This window comes from Pteropus vampyrus, unplaced genomic scaffold (assembly GCF_000151845.1).
Source record: "Pteropus vampyrus isolate Shadow unplaced genomic scaffold, Pvam_2.0 Scaffold99, whole genome shotgun sequence".
Taxonomy (NCBI): Eukaryota; Metazoa; Chordata; class Mammalia; order Chiroptera; family Pteropodidae; genus Pteropus; species Pteropus vampyrus.
Window position 1 is genome coordinate 2328825 of NW_011888880.1, and position 19587 is coordinate 2348411.

Below are 19587 nucleotides of genomic sequence, written 5' to 3' on the forward strand. Positions count from 1 at the left end.
GACTTAAATATGCAACTTCATATTTTTCAAGGACAAGGTCCCCACTGCCCAACCCTGGCTTCAGCAAGCCACTCCGGAAACATGAGGCACTATCCGCATAGACAGAAAGGCTGAGGAATGGGGGGGATCACCGGTCCATGCACACCAACCGCCAAAGAACAGCAGCTGCTCCTTCATCAAGCACTCTTGATTGTCATACATGTCCAATCAGGACTGAGTCCTGAAATGGTTGATTCTGTTCTTCCCCCATTCCCACCATTTAATGGTTGTTTTGGCGGAGAGACCAACACCTAGAGCTTCCTACCCTGTCATTCTGAGTAACATCCATCCCTTTTCTGGTCCCTTCTGGGAAGAGCTGCCCTAAGCCTTCTGTTTTGTTCAACCTAGATTTGAGAAAGGGAAGAAGTTGTTTGGGAGGGCTTGTCTATCCAGAAACAACCACTGTTAACAGCCTGGCACTCTAGATACTTTTCTATGAATTATTTTCTATATGCAGGTGTACACAGTTTCTTTTACTGAACACATTTCATAGTTTCTTTACTTAAAAATTCATGAACGCCTTTTTCAAGTCAATAAATACGCATATGTGCCATCATTTTGACTAGTCATATATTATTCTAAGGTATGAAATCATCATAATTTATTTAATCTTTCTGCTCTTAGGCTGTTTCTAACCTTTATTTTTCTGACAAACAATTCTGTAATAAACATTCTTATAACTAAATCTTTGAACACATCCTCATTGATTCCCTTAGAATAAACCTTCAGAAGTAGATTAAGCACATAGCACATTTCAATGGCTTCTGAAACAAAGTAAAATAAGTTTTGGACAATAAGTTTTCTAAAAGAAAATTAGAGAGCTTTCCAGAACTGTCCTAGAATAGCTCCAAAAATGTGATCTAGGGAATCAGTAACTATTAATCAAGAATGAAGCATGAGATCATTGAAGATGGAAATTTTTAGTTTCTTTGGGTTTGCTCCATTTTTCCTCTGTACACACACTCACACATTCTTACTCTCATTCTCTTCCCCCCTATGATGATTAGAAATTCTTACATTGAAACAAGCAAGTAGAGGCTACTAAAGAAAAAGGATATGAAGTTGAGTAATTAGGAACATATAAAAGAGGGAACTAGAACAGAAAATGATAACTATGAGAACTTAACTAGTACTTTCATTCAATTACTAGAAATCTCACCCTCTGACCACATTACATAGCCTAACCCCGTTGTCGATACTTTCTCATGAGCTCATTCTGTAACGTGATACACACCATTATTTATTTCATAGCATAATACACAACAGACTAAAATTTTCTTTATTAAAGCCCAGATTCTGCCAGGCTAGGACTATTTAAGACTCAGGCTTGTTCTAGTTTACATGGTTACCTACATTCCAATACAGCTTAGAAAGCCAACAGGGCTCAGTGAATTAATCAAGTTACTATGAAAGAGCTGGTGGCTCTGCTGGTTCTCTTCTAAAACATCGCATTCCCTCACTATGCGACCATGAACAAACTAATCAGCCTCCACCAAAACTCAATGAGCCGTGTTAATGATCATGGGAATTGCTTCCAACCACCCATTCTTAGCTTCTCTGAGCCAAAAAATAAAATGTGGGTAGCAGGCAAATTTAGAAGCAAGGTTTTTCTCTTGCTTTTCCTTCATACTAGAAAGTGAACGTGAAATACTGGTTAAGGGAACAAAAGAGCTGGAGAATCAACATCTTGAGCAGTATTCCTCCCAACTCTCCCACAGACTCTCTTCTCATCCAAATGGCACACCAAAAGATGTCACCGATACCCAGCTGTTAGACAAAAGACGTTTTTAACAGAAAAGCCTTCGGATCGTGAGACTTGACCACTATTTGCTTTAATGGTCCACAAGAGGGAGCCCTTAGTCGCTGTATCTGCCACCTTAAAACCATAACAACCATTTAGATGCACATAGTCATGAATTACCCTTGAAGATTGTTTAAAAAAAATTTTTTTTTTTTTAATTCAGTGCTGTAAGGCTTTAGGACAAGGCCATGTTGAATAACTGAATAAAAAAATCTGAAGACATTCTATATTCTAACCTCCCCTTTCTTTAATTTTCTAAAAAACAAAATAAAACAAACAAGCAAAAAAAAAAAAAAACAGGAGTCATATCTGAAAGCCTATTGTTAATAGTGAATAAGTACATTTATCTACATCTATGAGATAAGTTTTCTTGGAAGAGTTTTCACGTTTAGCATGCATGGGAGGGCGAGTAAAGTGCTTAGGGCAATGTTCTATAGTAGAGTAGCCCATGCTAACACGAAGAGGCAGTACAGCAAAATGGGCTTTGGAATCATATAGCTGAGTTTGAATCCCCCACTCTGTCATTTTTACTAGTCTTGTGACATTAGGAAAGTTATTTAAGGTCTCTGATGCTCAGTTTCCTCACTATAAAATAAACCTCACAGGACTGTTGTAAAAATTAAATGAGATAATACATGCAATGTCTTTTTGAGTGAAAAATAAAACATTAATGCTAAATTTATTACAAATATCAAATATTTTCTTATTGATGTATAGCTGACATATTAGTTTTAGGTTCAAATATTTTTAAATACATGACTTCACACTATTTAACAAAACCTGATTTATTCTTCATAACAGCATAACTTCACCCTGAAGACCACTGCATACTTTTACATACTATAGAAACAAATGCTGTTAGTTGTCAATTTGTCTTACATGGCCTTTGTCGTCATCATCAGAGAAATGCAAATTAAAACCACAATGAGATATCACCTCACACCTGTCAGAATGGCTATCATCAATAAATCAAAAACCAACAAGTGTTGGCGAGGATGTGGAGAAAAGGGAACTCTCGTACACTGTTGGTGGAATTGCAAATTGGTGCAGCCGCTATGGAAAACAGTATGGAAGTTTCTCAAAAAATTAAAAATGGTATACCTTTTGACCCAGGAATTGCACTTCTGGGTATTTATCCAAAGAAAACCACAACACTAATTTGAAAAGATATGTGCATCCCTATTTCCACTGCAGCGCTATTTACAACAACCAAGATATGGAAGCGACCTAAGTGCCCATCAACAGATGACTGGATAAAGACATTGTGGTAATAGACACAATGAAATGTAATCAGCCATTAAAAAAAAAAAAAAAAAGAAAGAAATCTTACCATTTGCAACAAGATGGATGAATCTAGAGGGCATTATGCTAAGTGAAATAAGTCAGACGGAGAAAGACAAATGCCATATGATTTCACTTACATGTGGAATCTAAAGAACAATATAAACTAACAAAACAAAAACAGACTCATAAGTACAGAGAATAAACTGGTGACCGCCAAATGGGAGGGGTGTTGGGGGTCTGGGTGAAAAAATGTGGAGGGATTAAGAAGCACAAATTGGTAGATACAAAATAGTCATAGGGATGTGAAATACAGCAGACGGGATACAGTCAATAACGTTGTAGTAACTATGTATACTACCAGGTGGGTACTGGATTATTCGGGGAGATCATGTAAATGTCTAACCACTATGCTGTACACCTGAAACTAACATAAAATATTGACTGTCAAACAAAAGTGCACACATTTAAAAGATTTCAAAACATGTATACAATTTCATTCCTTTAAAGTGAATACAGTCCAAGATTCACTACAAATCAAAGAACCGAGTTACTCATAATCTCAAATTAGATCAATGTGAACATGAGAACTATATAACCAGTACTCTTTCCCTTAACCAATTTTTATAACCTTAGTTTGCAAAATTCAATGTTCACCCTGACATGATTTGATAAAATAGTCAATATAAAATCCTTTTTAAAAATTAGTCTTATTGATAGGGATTAGGCATTTTCCCACCCTTCAGAGATGGGTTATGTGTTACGCTGGGTCCCTCTTATGCTTAAACTCAGGGCTGGAACATAGCTCCTTATACATTACATTCTTAATTCCCTTATTAGTAAGCTGAGAAAGAAGAAAAAGAAAGTACTCAGGCCTTAATGGGTAACATACAAAATAAAGCCTAATGTTAAAACTCCAAATTCCCCAATTTTCCAAAGCACAAGAAGAATTAAACTACCATTAAACTGTATTATGATTAAGGTCCAATCCACATCAGTTCCCTAATTTATGCTATGAAGTTATCCAGGAGATAAGAATATCCTATTACTTCAATTTGGGACAAAGAAACAAAAATCAGTTGTTTTCAAATGCAGGCTTTTCACGATTACCTGGAAACTAGGTAAGTTTTTAAAAATACACACATGGGCAGAATGCTGTTTCCTAATTCAATTCGATACAGCAGCGCTCGTCTCTACAAGCACTGCTCGGCAAGGGGATGGTTACAGAAAGGAGGTAGAAACATTTGTGATGAAAAAGATGGAAAAAGGACATGAGGTTGTTGCTTCCCGTGGTATCTCCACCAACTAGTACAGAAATGTTGTTTTCAAAATAATCAGATATAGTTTCAAGACAAATGAGTGACTGGGAAAAAACTAAATTAAATAGGAACTCCAGACAAAATCTGACTTTAGTCTACAAGACCACAGCTCTAAGTAGAGGCTGGCATGGCTCATGTTTGAAGGAGAGACTAAATTACAAATGATGGATACCCACTTTGGCAGAGTAAAAAATAATGGTTGAAAAAAAATACTCTTGTAAATAGGAAAGCAATGACTTTCCAATACAGTACAGTATGAAAAAAAATAAATAAATAAGAAAAACACTATAACAAAGAAAAAAATCATGGCCAAGGGAAATGCCAACCAAAAGTTTTATGCTAAAAGTGAGAAGCAATAAAAGTTTCTGAATGTAATAGGATCTACCCTTGTGTGGGAGTTACTATATACTAAAGACTGAGATAATCTAAGACAAAATCAGCATGACATAGCTTTTAAGTCCAAAATACATGTATAAACAGATGTTCTTTCTGATCATATAACTAAACACGAAACAAGCATCTAACAGCCCTATTAGGAAGACAGGAAACAACCCAAAATCAAATACACATGAGGCTCTACGGGAAAATTTAGGGAGAGTTTTGTATGTTTTCATAGTAGGACATTATAATAAAACAACATGAGACACTTAACAGAAAGGCAGCAACCAGCCTGAATTTGGTTAACAGTTAATACAGATTATACTTGGAGAACAAATGAGATCCCATAAAATCTAACTGAGAAAAGATATACAGTTTTGGTCAATTTCATGCGACAAATATATATTAAATCTTTACTATGAGCCAGAGGCTGCTAGAGACCAGGAACAACAACAACAAAAAAAAAGTGAGTAAGACTAAAACCTTAGGTTAAGAGCTTTTAGGCTACGATTTAAACATCCTGAAAGGTTTACTTGCTGCCCCAGCATGGGGTGGAATAAAGTGCTAAAATGAATAAAAAGCTCAAGATAATGAGCAAAACACATTTACATTGGAATGGAACATTATCATGTGCCAAGACTAACAGAAAATGGAAAAAAAAATGCATTTGTGTAGAATGGAAAAAACTGTAAAGAACTATATCCCTTGTATTGTCCAACGTTGGCAGAGACTGCAATGCCTTCCAGTATAAGTGACGTCAATACGCTTCGTGAATTCCATGAAAAGAAGTTAACTGTCAGGCTGGCACTTTCCATTGCTATTTAATAATCATGACAGAATCTTTCAAAAGAACACATCAGATTTTCTAAGTGTACACGTGGAGTATAATTATAATAATTCCTTTAAAGGTATTAGTATTTATTATGATACAAGCTCAAAATAATGTGTAAGTAAATGAAATACTTGTTAAATTTAGGGACCTATAAATTTATTATTATTTTTTACCCTCCCACCCCCGTCCTGCTCTCCCACTGGCCCTGACATCTGCAAGGCCGAAACAGACCTTCTTCCCCAGGGAGGCTCGGACACTTACTAAGGAATCCCTGAGGTGGTCATCTGGAAGAAACCTAGGTAGAGGATGGGAGCGCCTGGGCAGCGCCAAGGTCAGGACTGAGACCGAGGAAACGAGTCGAGAAGATGCTATTTAAAATCGGCACCGCCGCCGACCCAGACCCAACGGGGGCATCCCGGGTGCAGCCCCGGCGTCCCCGCCCGCTCCTGAGTCTCTGCAGAACCGACCCCGGCTGCTCACTCCCCATCAGGGACGTATACATTTAGAGCAAACAGGATGAATTTTGACAAAAAGTCAATATGGAATTCATCTCATCAAATCTAAGATCAAAATATTATTTCAAGAGGCCAGGTTAATGGCCAAATGAACAGAGAAAAATATCTGTAGGAATATTTGGAGCTCCTAATCCAGCCCACTTACTTACTCAGGAGGAGGAAACTAAACCCAGGTGTCTCCTGGTTGTCTCTAGAGTTGAGTGAAAGCAGAAATTTGAGCAAGTTTCCCTTTTTCAGATGAAATCAGTTTTTCTGTATTCCTAGTATGCTCAAAATTCTAACAAGGAATAAATATTGAATTTTATCAAATGCTTTTGTTATTGGTCTATCCATGACTTTTCTCTTTTAGTAAATGTAGGGAATTACAATGATTGGTTTTTGAATGTTAAACCAACCTTACATTGCTGGAAAAATACAATTGAGTCCAAATATAAAATTCTTCTTATAAACTGGAGACTTAATTTGATAACATGTTATTTAGGATGTTTCATCTATATTCATGAGTGATATTGGCTGTAATTCTCTGTTCTTGACATATCCTTATCATATTTTAGATCAAGATTATGCTGGCCGTATTACATAAGTTGTGAAGTGTGTCCTTTTTTTATCTTATTCTCTAGACGAGTTTGTAGATGACATTTTAGCTTGACAGCCATTTTTCTCCCCCATCGCTCTGAAGCAACCCTTCCTTTCTTTGTTGTTCAGCTTCTTGGTTTCTGTTGAAAATGAAGCACACTGCGTTTCTGGCAATCTCACAGTCATTGCTTTGAAGGTAATAATTTTCTTTTTCTCTCAATACTTTTTAAATATTTTCTCTTTGACTTTGGTTTTAAGTTGTTCTATGATACATCTAGGTGTGTTTTTTTTTTTTTAATGTTTCTGTACTTAAGGTTCATAATGTGTCTTGACTCTGTATCTCAATGTCTTTTATCAAGCTTTAGAGGTTTCTCAGTCATTATCTTTTCAAAGATTGCTTTTGCTATATTCTCCCTCTCCTCTCCTGGAACCCTAATCACCTTTCAACACATTTTATGCCAGATTAAAGACAGAAGATTAAAACTTTTTTAAACCTTTCTCCTTTTGACGAGTGGGGTCTGTGTCCTCTCTGCATGAATTTGAGTTAGCTGTGTGCTACAGAGGATCAGAACATAAACACGGGATATTGTACCAGTGCCCAGGCCTAGACCATCAAAGACCAGAAGTGCCCATACTTCTCTCTTGGAATGCTTGGTCTAGAGTATGGCAAGTGCCAAGACCAACTACCTTGAGACTACCGTTTATGGAAAGAGAGGATTCCTGGCCAGCCCCAGAAATTCCTGCCATCCTAGCCCTGGCACCAGATACGAGTGCAGAAGCCATCCTAGATGTTCTGGCCCCAAGGGACAACATGTAGAGAAGACCAAGGCCTCAGACATGTGGACCTAATGGAGCCATCCCAGCCATCCTGAGCTGTTTGAACTACCCCAGATGAAGATCAAGACATTCTAGAGCACAGACAAATCTAAGGCGGACTAAATCACTAACCCTAAGAATCATGATCATTACAAAAGGTTGCTGTTTTATGCCAATTAAGCTCCGGGATCATCTGTTACTACTGGGAGAGGTAACCGTCCACAGAGGCCCTGAGCGTCCATGCACACACTCTTGCTGGATGTGCCAAGAATGTCAAGCCTTGACGAATCTTCACCTGGGCCACATCCCAGGGCTGTGTGTGTAGCTAGCTACCTTGAGAGATAAGTAACACCTTTACCTGGGACACAGAACAGTCCTACTATAAAAGGGGCAAATTCCCCAAGCTCATTGTTTGTCAAATATTCAAGTTAACCCGTGTAGCCACTGTAGGACATGGGGGGGGGGGTGCTGGAAGTACCAACACAATACATGGTGCTTGCTGGTTCATGACTATCAAGGTCCTTTGTCTCTGACCCAGGACTCTTGTGTCTTCTGCCAGCTTCCACGAAGCAATAGCAGGTTAACTTATCTGTTAGCTTACAAGGTAAAACCCCAGACCCTTCACGATTTTTGACAGGTACAAAGCAATGCATAACTGGAACACATCCCATGGCTTTTTTGTATGTCCTACCTTTTGTACCTCCTTGTGTTTCATTCTAAATATTTTCTTCTGATCTATATTCCAACTCACTGTCAATTCATTTCGGTCTTATCTACTGTTAAAACCAACTCCAGTAAGTTTAAGGAATGGTATTTTTCAGCTTTAAAAACTCCATTTTTAGGATCCCTTGTGGATATTTCTACTGTCTGTTGTTTCCTCTTCATTTTTGGTCACATCTTGTCTCCTTATGCCTTTTTATTTTTAATTCAGTGATTGGCATTGGGGTTCCAATTTAAGCATCAAAGGTTTACCAAGACCAATTCCCAAACTTTGGTGACCCATAAACACCTGTTTTTGTTTTTCTGGCCTTAAGTGTCCATCAAAATCTCTGCTCAGCTTCTCATCCACCTTCCCCAGAATCACCAGATGCTACTAAGGGGAAAAGTAGCCTGAAATGCCAGACTCGTCTCTCTGCCTTAATAGCATTCTGATATACTCAAAAATACATGTCTTTCATATTTTGCCTAATTCATTTTTATTGGGAGTGTCAATCCAAACAATTTATCTAACTTTATCAAAGTGGAACTTCTCCAAAAAGAGATTTAATGTGTTTAATACTTAAGGGTTTTAGAAGTTCTGTTTCTTCCCTTTTCTCCATTATGGGCCAGACCCACATAATGTTTATTTATTTAAATATGCGCTCTATGAAACGTCTTTAAAGGTGATATGAATTTTCAAAGAGACCAAAAGATACACCTTTTTAATCATGCAAAACCTTTAGAAAATGTCATTTGCACAAAAATGCATGGAGCAGTGAAGACAAAAACATTTGGAGTAAAAAAAGTCACACACACAGACTTTATAAAGAAAAAAAATGAACCAAAGTAATTTCACATTTAAATTAAAAAGAAAAACTGTATCAGTTTTCATATTTCGGTCTCTAAACATTTTACTAACATTACCTAGAAATAAAATATTTATCATGACGTAGTGTCTTTAAAACATTCAAAACATAATATAGTTTTCTTATATTCTTTTTCCGTTGGTAAATTATGTAATTTTATGAAAATTTGAGGTTTACTCAAAGTCTGAGAGAAATATTATGTCTGCCAGCACTTACCGTGAAAAATACGAAAATCAATATATGGATGAGAACCTCTCCTTTCTGATTCGAATCCTGCTCGACTCCTTACACGGACATCTCCTAGACAGAATGAAGGACAAAATGTAAGTTTAGAAGGCTGCCATTTGGGAAGAAGCTCCCAAATGCAACAAAGGTCTATGTGGCATCATAGTCATAAGTAATGGCCCACTAATAATTTATATGGAACAAGTAGTTCACAGGTGATTTATTTAAAGGGTTTATAAATTTTCGGTACTGAGCTGTAAGGCTAGATTGAGTTCGTCTTTTAAAAAACTACTCCTACAATAATAATGATTATAATCCATATTTTAAAGTTAGCCTTCTGAAAGACTCCTCAAGTGTATTATAATTCAATCTAATATCTTATTACTCACATGTAGTTAAAAAAATTTTCAGCATAAAACTTTAAAAAGCCACAGCAACAAGCAAATATTTATGAAGTGTCCACTCCATACCTGGAACTATACTACAGGATATGAAGAAATAGAAAATACATTACCTAGTCTCAAGCAGCTTACAATTTTTTAAATGCACAGAAAATTAAAATGTTAAAGATTTTGCCTTAAATACTTACTCTGATCAGTCTTCCCTTTTTCTCACTGACAGTGGGTATTCCCAAGGCCTTTAGCTGATTCTTAAACTCTGGTCTTTATAAGCTCAGTAAGGTTTCCACATGTATCCGTATGACACTCGAATCTACTTCTCCATACAGCGCCACTGCAAGCCATATACCAGGCACTCTTTTTTGTGCCTCATAGGCATTATTCTAATTCACTAACCAACTCTGAATCTTTATCCCATTTTACAGATGCAGAAACTGAGATTTTTGAGAAGTAGCAGGTGTGCCACAAAACTAGTGCACAGGGGACCTCAAGATTTAAACCTACGTCTGTGGGCTCCAAAGATGGCACCTTTCCCAGTATACTTCCACAGCCTCCGAGTTCATGACCTTTATTTAAGTCTTCGGTCCCTGTCCCTGCAATTCTCCTTGTCTCGCAGGCTTTCCTGCTTACTCTTCGTATCTCTAAGGAAGGCCGCCATTTCTTGAGGCTCATGTCATCTACCATGAGCCCTTCCCACAATGATTAATCACTACTCTCACGTGGTGATTCCTCACTCTGCAATAAATGTTTACTGAGCATCCAACTACATATCAGGCACAAGAAATACAGCAGTGAGCAAAATATATAAAGTCCCTGTCTTCATGAAGCTTATCCTTTCACGGTGACAAGTAACAAATAAATAATTTCATCCTACGGAAGATGGCGACAGGTAACACAGAGAAAACGAAAGCAAGGTGAGAGGGGTGGGGAGGAGCGGTTAATTAGTGGTCAGAGGAGGCTCCGCTGAAAACGAGGCATCTGAGCAGAGACTGAAGGGACTGAGGCCATTAGCCATATGGCTATCTGGAGGAAGAGGTTTCCAGGCATAAGAGCGAGCAAATATGAACGCCCTTAGATGGGAGCATGCTTGACATATTCAAGGTCAAGCAAAGAGACCTGCATGGCTAGAGTAAGGAGAGGTGAAGTCAGAGAAGTAGGAGGTGCAGGTCGTGCTGAACCTTCGTGGGCCACTATAAGAGCTCTGACTGCTATTCTATGATAGAAAACCATTAGAGAATTCTGACAGAGGAGAGAGAGTGGCTTGACCTCTATCTGGAACGGTTCACTCCAAATGGGTAGACTAGAAGTGAGTAGCAGCACATAGGTAGACACGGGGAGACCAGTTGAAGAGCAAGTGCAATACACGAGGCAACAACAACTCTGGCTTGTGGGGAGGGGGGCGTGGGGAGATGTTGGTCAAAGACTATGAAGTTTCAGTTATGGCGGCTACGCCTGGCCCTCCAGTGTACAACAATGTGACTACAGTTAACAATAAAAAATAATAACTATGGCTTACATGGGATGATAATAGCACTGGGGTGGTAGAATTCTGGATATATTTTGAAGGTATCAGCCAAGAAGATCTGCAGCTGAAGTAGATATCGAGTACGTAAGAAATACAGGTCAAGAACAACTCCAAGGTTCCGGACCCGATAACCAGAAGCATGGAGTTACATGTTCTGGGGTGGCAAGACCACAAAATGAACAGCCTTGAGAACACAAATCTTTTGTTTAACAGACATGTTTGAATGTGAAGTGTCTATAATACACCATGTGAAGATGTCCTACAGAATTAAAAAATATGAGTCTAAAGCTCGGTTTTAAGGAGAGCTGAATCCTGAACGTGTTTGCAGAGAGAGCTGGAGACAGTAAAGAGGTAAGGGCTGAACGTCTGTGGGGGAAAATGTGTACTAGAGTAGAATGAAACTGAGACAGGTAAGATACACAAGGTAAGTTAAAGAAGGAAAGAAAGGAAGGAAGAGCAAGAACAGGAGACTGGAGAACACAGGCTTAAGAGTATGAAAAGAAATTAGGGAAAGAGGCATAAAAAACAAAACAAAACCAGAAGCAGGTAAAGGATAAGGATGGCTCAATATCACAGAACTGAGGGAGGAATTCTGTGGATGAGAGCAGTCATGAAAGACGCCTCTAAGAAAAGGTGAGAAAATTTGCCTATTGGAATCTTTTTGAATAGTATGAAATAAAGTACAAGGGATCAAGAAGTGTGTGGAGAGAGAGACAAATCTGGCAAAGGGAGGGAGGAAGTTACACATATATACACATCTAAATCCACTTTACCTTGTGGACTGAGTAATATATTAAAAACTTAAGAACTGAGATCAGAAGAAAACAAATGGTCTTCCTCACCAGCCAGCTGAGAACAAAACACATCCGGTGACAGGACCACCTGATCAGGCATTTCATAGCCTCATCTTTATCTCTGTTAGCATGGGCATCTGTTTAGTATTAACAGCGCTACAAATCTAAGACTCTTGTTAAGAATGAACACTCAGGAGGCAATTTAAAGCTGTGACAGAGTCCTAGTTATTAAGTCACAGATTTTTCAATTACCTATAACTCTAAAGTGCCTCTCTTTATTCACACCAGATTCAATACTGGTTTCTAGCCTCTGACCTTCAAAGTAATAGACTGTTTCTGCTGAAAACAGTGGTAAAAAACTAATGAAAGATACCTCAATTTCAAATAACAGTAGATAACAAAATTAACTGATATTGGTACAAAAAAATGCTTACCTAGCATACGAATGTACAATGCAGTCTGATCAGAACTGTCATAGGAAATAGCTCCACGCCTCTAGAAAAAAAAAAAAAACACACATTTTAACACATAAAAATTAAATATGATATACAATTCAACAAATATGTATTATTTATGATTTGTGAAGCACAATGCAAGAAAAGTTGGATATACAAAAAGGAATTAGATACAGCATCTGCTCTGAAAATCTACAGTTGTGAGGAAGACAAATAATTATAATAATACAGTATGGTTGAGCTCTACCACAGAAGTGGATACACGGTGAGGAACATGCCATAAGTACAAGTTTAATGTTGAAATATGTCAGACAAGCCCACTTGGAGACGGACCTTCTGCAGAGGTAAACAGAACTGAAGAAGAGATATGGTTCAACTGCTTTACCATTCCCTTCCTATAAACATAAACGAATAAGCAGATAAGCAACATCATCCGACATCTGAAGAAACCCATTAGCTAGAAACAAATGAAATAAAAAATCAAATGGCTCAGAGGCTAGAAAGTAGAAAAAAAAAGTAGTGTACTCAAAGAGAACTGAGAAGGCACTGAATTTTTTTTAAAAAGGGTACCACTGAAAGAGAGCATATTTTAAAATATATTGTGTTTAAAAATAAACAGATATAAAAATGTATCTTGCAACATTATTCATAATAGCCTAAAACTGGAAATAATCCAGATGCCCATCAACTAATGAATGGATAAAATGTGGTACAGCCATACAATGGCGTAATATTCAGAAATAAAAAGGAATGAAGTACCAATAAATGCTACAAACGTGGATGAACCTTGAGAACAGTGTGTTGAGTGAAAGGAGCCAGTCACAAAGTACTATCAAGTCTATGGTGCCTTTTATAAGAAACGTCCAAAACAGGCTAATCCACAGAGACAGAAGGTTAGACTGGTGGCTGCCCAGAGTTGGGACGGTTGGCAGGAAATGGGGAGTGAATGCTAATGGGTAGAGGGTTTCCATGTGAAGTGATGAAAATGTTCTCAAATTAATTGTGCTAATGATTGCACAACTCTGAAAATACTCGAAATCATTCAATTGTGCACTAGATAGGTGAATTCTATGGTATATGAATTATATTTCAATAAAGCTTTTATAGAAAAACAGATAATGCAAATTTAAAATACAATTATTAAAACAAAAAAAATTTTATCAAAGCTAAAGCCCCCTCAGCAAGTTTTGCTGAGGGGGCTTTAGCTTTCGAATCCATCGCTTTTCCTCTATCTTCACTTCTGCATTCTGTCTCAGGCAACAGCATCTGTCACCTGGCCTCCCGCCATGGGCTGCTGACTGGTTTCCCTGATGCACCTCTGGGCCCTCAGTCCACTCTTTACATAGAAGCAAGAGTGAACATTTCAACTACTGCTAAAAATCCTCCAATGGCTCCCACTACACTTGGAATCAAGTCCAAATGCCAAGCTCTGAATTCCAAAGGCCTCCGTGATCTGCTGACCTCTCACCTTCTCACCTCTACGACCCAACCACGCTGGCCTTTATCTCCTTCAACCTCGCCTAATGTTCGGCCTTTACACTTGATGTTGCCCGGTCCACTATCACTGTATCGCTGTTCCATTCTGATCTCGCAGGCTCTAGATGAAATGTCATCTCTTCAGAGAGACATTGCCAGACTATCAAATCTGAAGTCACCTGAAAGTCGTCCTCTTCCACAGCTCTCTGCCTTCACGTTTTGAGATCACGTAGCTGTCACTTTGCTTGTACTAAAATAAAAGCCTCACGAGAGCAGAAACTGTGTCTGTCTTATTCCCCACTGTATCCCTGGTCCCCCAAACAGTAGCTATTATTTAGTAGACGCTAAATATTTAGTAAATAAGTGATTAAATGCATTTATTACAAATAAATGAATGAATAATTTATAAGTCAATGAATAAATTAATGAATACCAGAACCAATATAAACACATTAAAAACCTAGAAGATAAAAAACCAAACCTCCTTTTAGAATCTAAGTTAAGTGGAGGCAGAGACTTTGTTCACTACTGTATCCCCAGATCCAGAATAAATTCCAACATTTAGAACAGTGCCTAGCACATCGAAAGTGATCAACAATATTAAACAAACAGGTAAACAAATTCTTAATAAGTAGCAATAAACAGAACTAGTGCCACAAGTTATTAATAAAGTAGTGCGGACACTACAAAGAAGTAGACAAAACAGCCATTAGAAAACTTAGAATCAAATCCAAGAATGTACAGTAATTCTGTATATAAGTATAGAATTTAAAACCTGTGGGAAAAATATAGATTTTTCTATAAAATATAGAATAAAAAATGTTTTATTAAGAGGTTGCTACCTGGAAAAACGTAAAGCTATGTTATTACCTTCCAACTAAAATAAATTATGCATGGAACAAAAATTTAATTCTAAAAAATTAAAGCACAAAAATATTAGAAGAAAACATGACCACATTAAAAATATCTTAAATAGGAAAGGCCTAACTGCTCTATAAAAACCAAGTCATGAAAATGAATCACTTCGGCCACTTAAAAGTTAAATTATATATGGTAAAGTGTATCATAAATAAAAGTAAAAGACAAACCTCAAACCAAGAAAAAATGAGTTCAACAAGATACAACAAAGGGCTAATTCTTCCCTACTATACCTAAAAATGAAAGGAAAAAGACATGACTCAAAAATTAATTATAAAATGATGAATAGTGTAAAGTACAGGTAGAACATAAACATTATTCACAAGAAATAATAAAGCAATAAACAAAAAATGTTCGACTTCATTAACAAAAGAAATACACATTAAAGCAGCGAGATCACATTTTTACACATTACAAAAAAAATTTACTTTATTTAAAGCCCTCATTTGGATTTAGTACGCAAAACAACTCCTAAATCATAATCTTTTTAATGCTTAAAATTTAAAAGAAAGATATCAGTTAAACTCGTATATGACTTAATGTATCCTTAAAAAAACAAAGCCCAAAAATAACCATTCATGAAATGTAAAAGCAAAGTTCCAAACAAAAATAAAATTCTAATTATCAACAATGGCTGCCTCCAGGGAGGGAGAAGGACACAGGGTAGGAGGAGGATTTTCCCGATGTATATTTGATCCTATAGCATGTATAGTTATTGTATATTCATAAAATAAATCAAATTAAAATTTAAAAGGTAAAATATTCTATTATAAAGAAAACTACAAAGAAAAGCATCATTTCAATAACATACTCCTGGCAGCATCATGTTTACAAGTGTCTTCCCCGACAGAATCTCCTCAGGAAGCCTCCTGAATTGTTTCACGTTCATTCTGGAGCAGACAGCCACTAAGATCACTTGGTACAGAAAAGCCACCACTCACACCTGCTGTTCCAACCTCCACCCCAAAGATATCTACTACATCATATTACAGGTCTCCCCTTAATACTACCATGTTAAGGGAAAACCTGGCAGCCTGGAAAGTACACACGTGGAAATAAATATTTCTATTTCTATCAGCTAAATCCTATTAATGGGACTACAGATACCATTATATCATACTCTGTTTGGTAACTACCTATCAATCTGCCAGCATCCAATAATAACTTGTGGGTGGCATCATGATTTTTTTAACATAGGAAGGACATTTACTAAAACAGCCACTAATTAGAAAGGTAAAATCTCATTTATTACTTCACATATTAAAGACTGAGACTAATATCAACTCTGTTAAATAAGATAGTATAAGTCAAAACTGAGTAATGAACATTATCTAGATTACGACTATGGCATACTAAATTTACTTTAAGATAATCACTTTAGACTTACTTATAGAGGTACTAATTTAGATATTAAAATGGTAGGTCTGTATTAGTTAACCATAATAAAAACTTGGCAAAAGGGGATAAGTTAATTTTAAGTAAATATTAACCAATTACAAGAGATGCGAAAAATATTCAAGTTATTCTATTCACTACTAATTTAAGTAATTCTGGTCCATAAATATTTGGCTTAAACGCTATACTAAACCATAAAACTCTTATGATCCCAAACAAAACAAAAAATATTTTTAAGAATGGACTTACAATGTGTCTGAAACCATCAATGAATATACCCTGAATGATAATTCATTTATCACCTCATGGACCAAGATTAAAAGGAATATTATTAAATTCCCTCATTTAAGCAATCTAGGTAGAACAATCTAAAGTTACTCATTTTGGAAAACTACACTGTAAATTATGAATTCTAACAAAAATTTGATTTCCATGTTAGAATGTTATTTTAATAAATAATTATATGTGCTTTATATACCAACACTGCAGCACAGACCTGACCTACATGTTTTTAAAGTCATATATTAGTAAAACTCTACTTTTAATAAAAATTGTAAAACATTTAATCAAAATTCTGTGTCACACTGTCAGTCATAAAACACTCTGAGCTATCACCCACATTCCCACTTCACCTCACCAGTGAATAGAAGTAACCGAGAAGCTCCTACTCGTGACTTTTCTAATTTAGCCATCCTGGGAACAGCTTGTAAAGCAACCCTATAGGTCAAAACATGGGCGAGGCTGAGCTAATCAGAAACTGACAGCGGCAGCACAAACAAGTTAAACTGTAAGGTTCCAAAAGATCTCCTGCCACTAACGGGAGTTTTGAATGTCCCAGTAAGACACTCACCTTGAATAAGGGTGAATCACTCTTCCGTAAGACTTGACTTACAAGGTAAATGACAAAACGTGTAAGTAAAAGTTGTTTCTGAGATTAGTTAATAAGTAACTTTTAAAGACAGACATGTTTTCAAATTGAGCAAAGATATTTTAAGTGCTATTGTTTTGATCTTGTTCAAGTTTCCACAAAAATGATCTATTGTGCAGAAGTGTGTGCATTTCCCTTACATGATGAAAGTAATAATATATTAACTGACACTTGCTGAGCTTCTTCCTACTCTGTGCCAGAAAATGTTCCAAGCGCTTTCACACGAACTCTCACCCGACACAAGGCCTCTACGAGGTAGATTTTATTGGCCCGGTTTTGCTGATAGTAAACTGGTGGTCAAAGGGCTTAGACAGAGTATCGCTAAATTAATTTTTTTGGTAACATTACCAAAAAAAATCAACATACTACAAAAGATGAAGCCTAGTCAAAGTGCTGAACACAGTTTTCTCTGACACAGTAAAATGAGTTTTTTTCAGAGTATATTCATCTTACACAGGCTCATGTCTGAGTGCCCAAAGACTGCATTGATCCACTGAATAGTATCCTTCCCACTCTTATTCCCTACGTAAACATGTACTTTTTTTAAAAATGACAAAATATTAGCATTCTTTTTGCTTCAAAACTTAAATTTTTTCGTGGTTATTAAAAAAAAGTAATATCTCTGAAAACATCCACAATTCAACCAATGTATTATTATTAACTTGACCTTCATTCAATAACTTGGCAAGCTAATCCTTGAAAAATAATGAGCAAAAAGCTGTCATTGAAAAATTAGTTCATTTACAAAACAAAGATTTTAAAAAATTGAGTATATTGTTTTTCTTTAAGAATTTTTCAATCATATCACTAGGAAAAAAGAACTGCTTCAAGTAAGAGAATTTTGCTGTAATTTTTCACATTACAGATTAAAGCCTTGTTTGAAAAAGAAATTTAACTTTATAGAAGCTTTTGTGTTGCTTAGTAAACAGTGATGCCTTATAAATTTTAAGTTAATATTCTTCAGTTTATTAATACAAGAAGAAAAAAGCTGCTTGGTGGAAGATAAAATCATTCCAATGTGAGAATAGAAAAAATAATTTTAAATAATCTAAAATATTTCCTACTTTATACTCTCATCCAGATAGTAAATGGCTAGCACTCTATCAAGCATTTCGCAAGCCTGATATTTAGAATTCAAATTCAAAAACAACAGATATATAGTAACAAGTTTTCAATATATTATAAGACATACATTTTAGGAGAAGTAAGGCCTTAAGAGATCATGATAGATTGGTAATATTTAGTTTCTAAAAAGTTTATACACTGCAATTGTTTAGAAATCCTCAACAACTATACTTTAAATTTACAAGCATTAGTAAATTCTTTATCTCCAAAAGAATGTTTAAAATATGCACACTAAAAATCTAAATTATTTAATAATTTCATAATCTCAAAAGCTAAACTGCTTTAATCATAAAAACTTCTTTAAAGGAATGATACTGAGGAGAGCTACTTGGATACCGAAGACTGAAACCATAAAAAGCCCTTGGGGAGGAATAAAATGGAAGAAGAAACATTACACACAGTAATTTTAAGCTTTTCAGCTGACAGGTAAAACTCAGACCTCTTTTAATCAGAGAAATAAAAACTGAAGCAAAATTGACTAGCAATTTCATTCCAAGTACAAAAACTAACAATTAATGTCACAATCCTAAAAATAAAGATGGCCTACCTTAGAGGCGATCCACTTGATAAGAACCAAGGCCAGACACCAGATCAATGTAATTCCCATTGGATCAATCAAAAGCCCACGGCATAATCTCCCTCCTCGCCCAGTTAGCAACGAGCAAGAAGGACTTGTCAGGAGTCTGACACTAACCAGCTGCCCCGAGGCAGAAGCGAGGGGACACTGCCTGCCTTGAACCTCGAGCAGCTGCCCTCAAACAACAATCACCTGACTCCTCCGGGAACACGCTGCCAGCCAGCTTTCCTACCCAGCGTGTGCTTCATGCCACCACGCAGGGCTGGGGTAGACCGGCATCAGTAACACTGGAAGCACAAGGAGAAACCTGGTGACAGCTGACCCAACAGCCTCACAAACGCAGACAGAAAAGTGGTCTCAGGCTAGCCACAGACACCTCCACAATTTTCATACTAACAGAGGGCTCTGAAACAACTTTCAAAAAATGTTTGGCAGTACTAAAAATGTCCTCATTTCTTTCACGCAGACCAGCTTTGTAGGTATAATGTCCTGGAATTTAAGAATATTAATGCATTTTATTCTATCTTTTCAACTTTTAATACTGAATTTGTTCACTGTTTATTTCCTTTATAGCTAGGATTGCACAGGAATGTGAGAGGCTTTCACAAATATTGTCTGTGCTATTTAACATTATAATTAATTCATTTTT

At 36.6% G+C, this 19587-nt stretch overlaps 1 protein-coding gene across 5 annotated transcripts in view; it reads right to left on the reverse strand.

The window, feature by feature from the left end:
• Positions 1-19587, reverse strand: part of PDE7A (phosphodiesterase 7A) — a 94115-nt gene that overhangs the window by 35168 nt on the left and 39360 nt on the right. For all 5 annotated transcript variants that reach the window (XR_002781423.1, XM_011364590.1, XM_011364588.1 and 2 more), the window contains exons 2-3: positions 12499-12559; positions 9339-9422 (exon numbers count right to left, since the gene is read on the reverse strand). Coding sequence is in view for 4 of the 5 variants with exons in the window: in XM_011364590.1 (XP_011362892.1) it covers positions 9339-9422; positions 12499-12559 (145 nt within the window). In the remaining variant the exon portion in view is untranslated. The remainder of the gene's footprint in view (positions 1-9338; positions 9423-12498; positions 12560-19587) is intronic.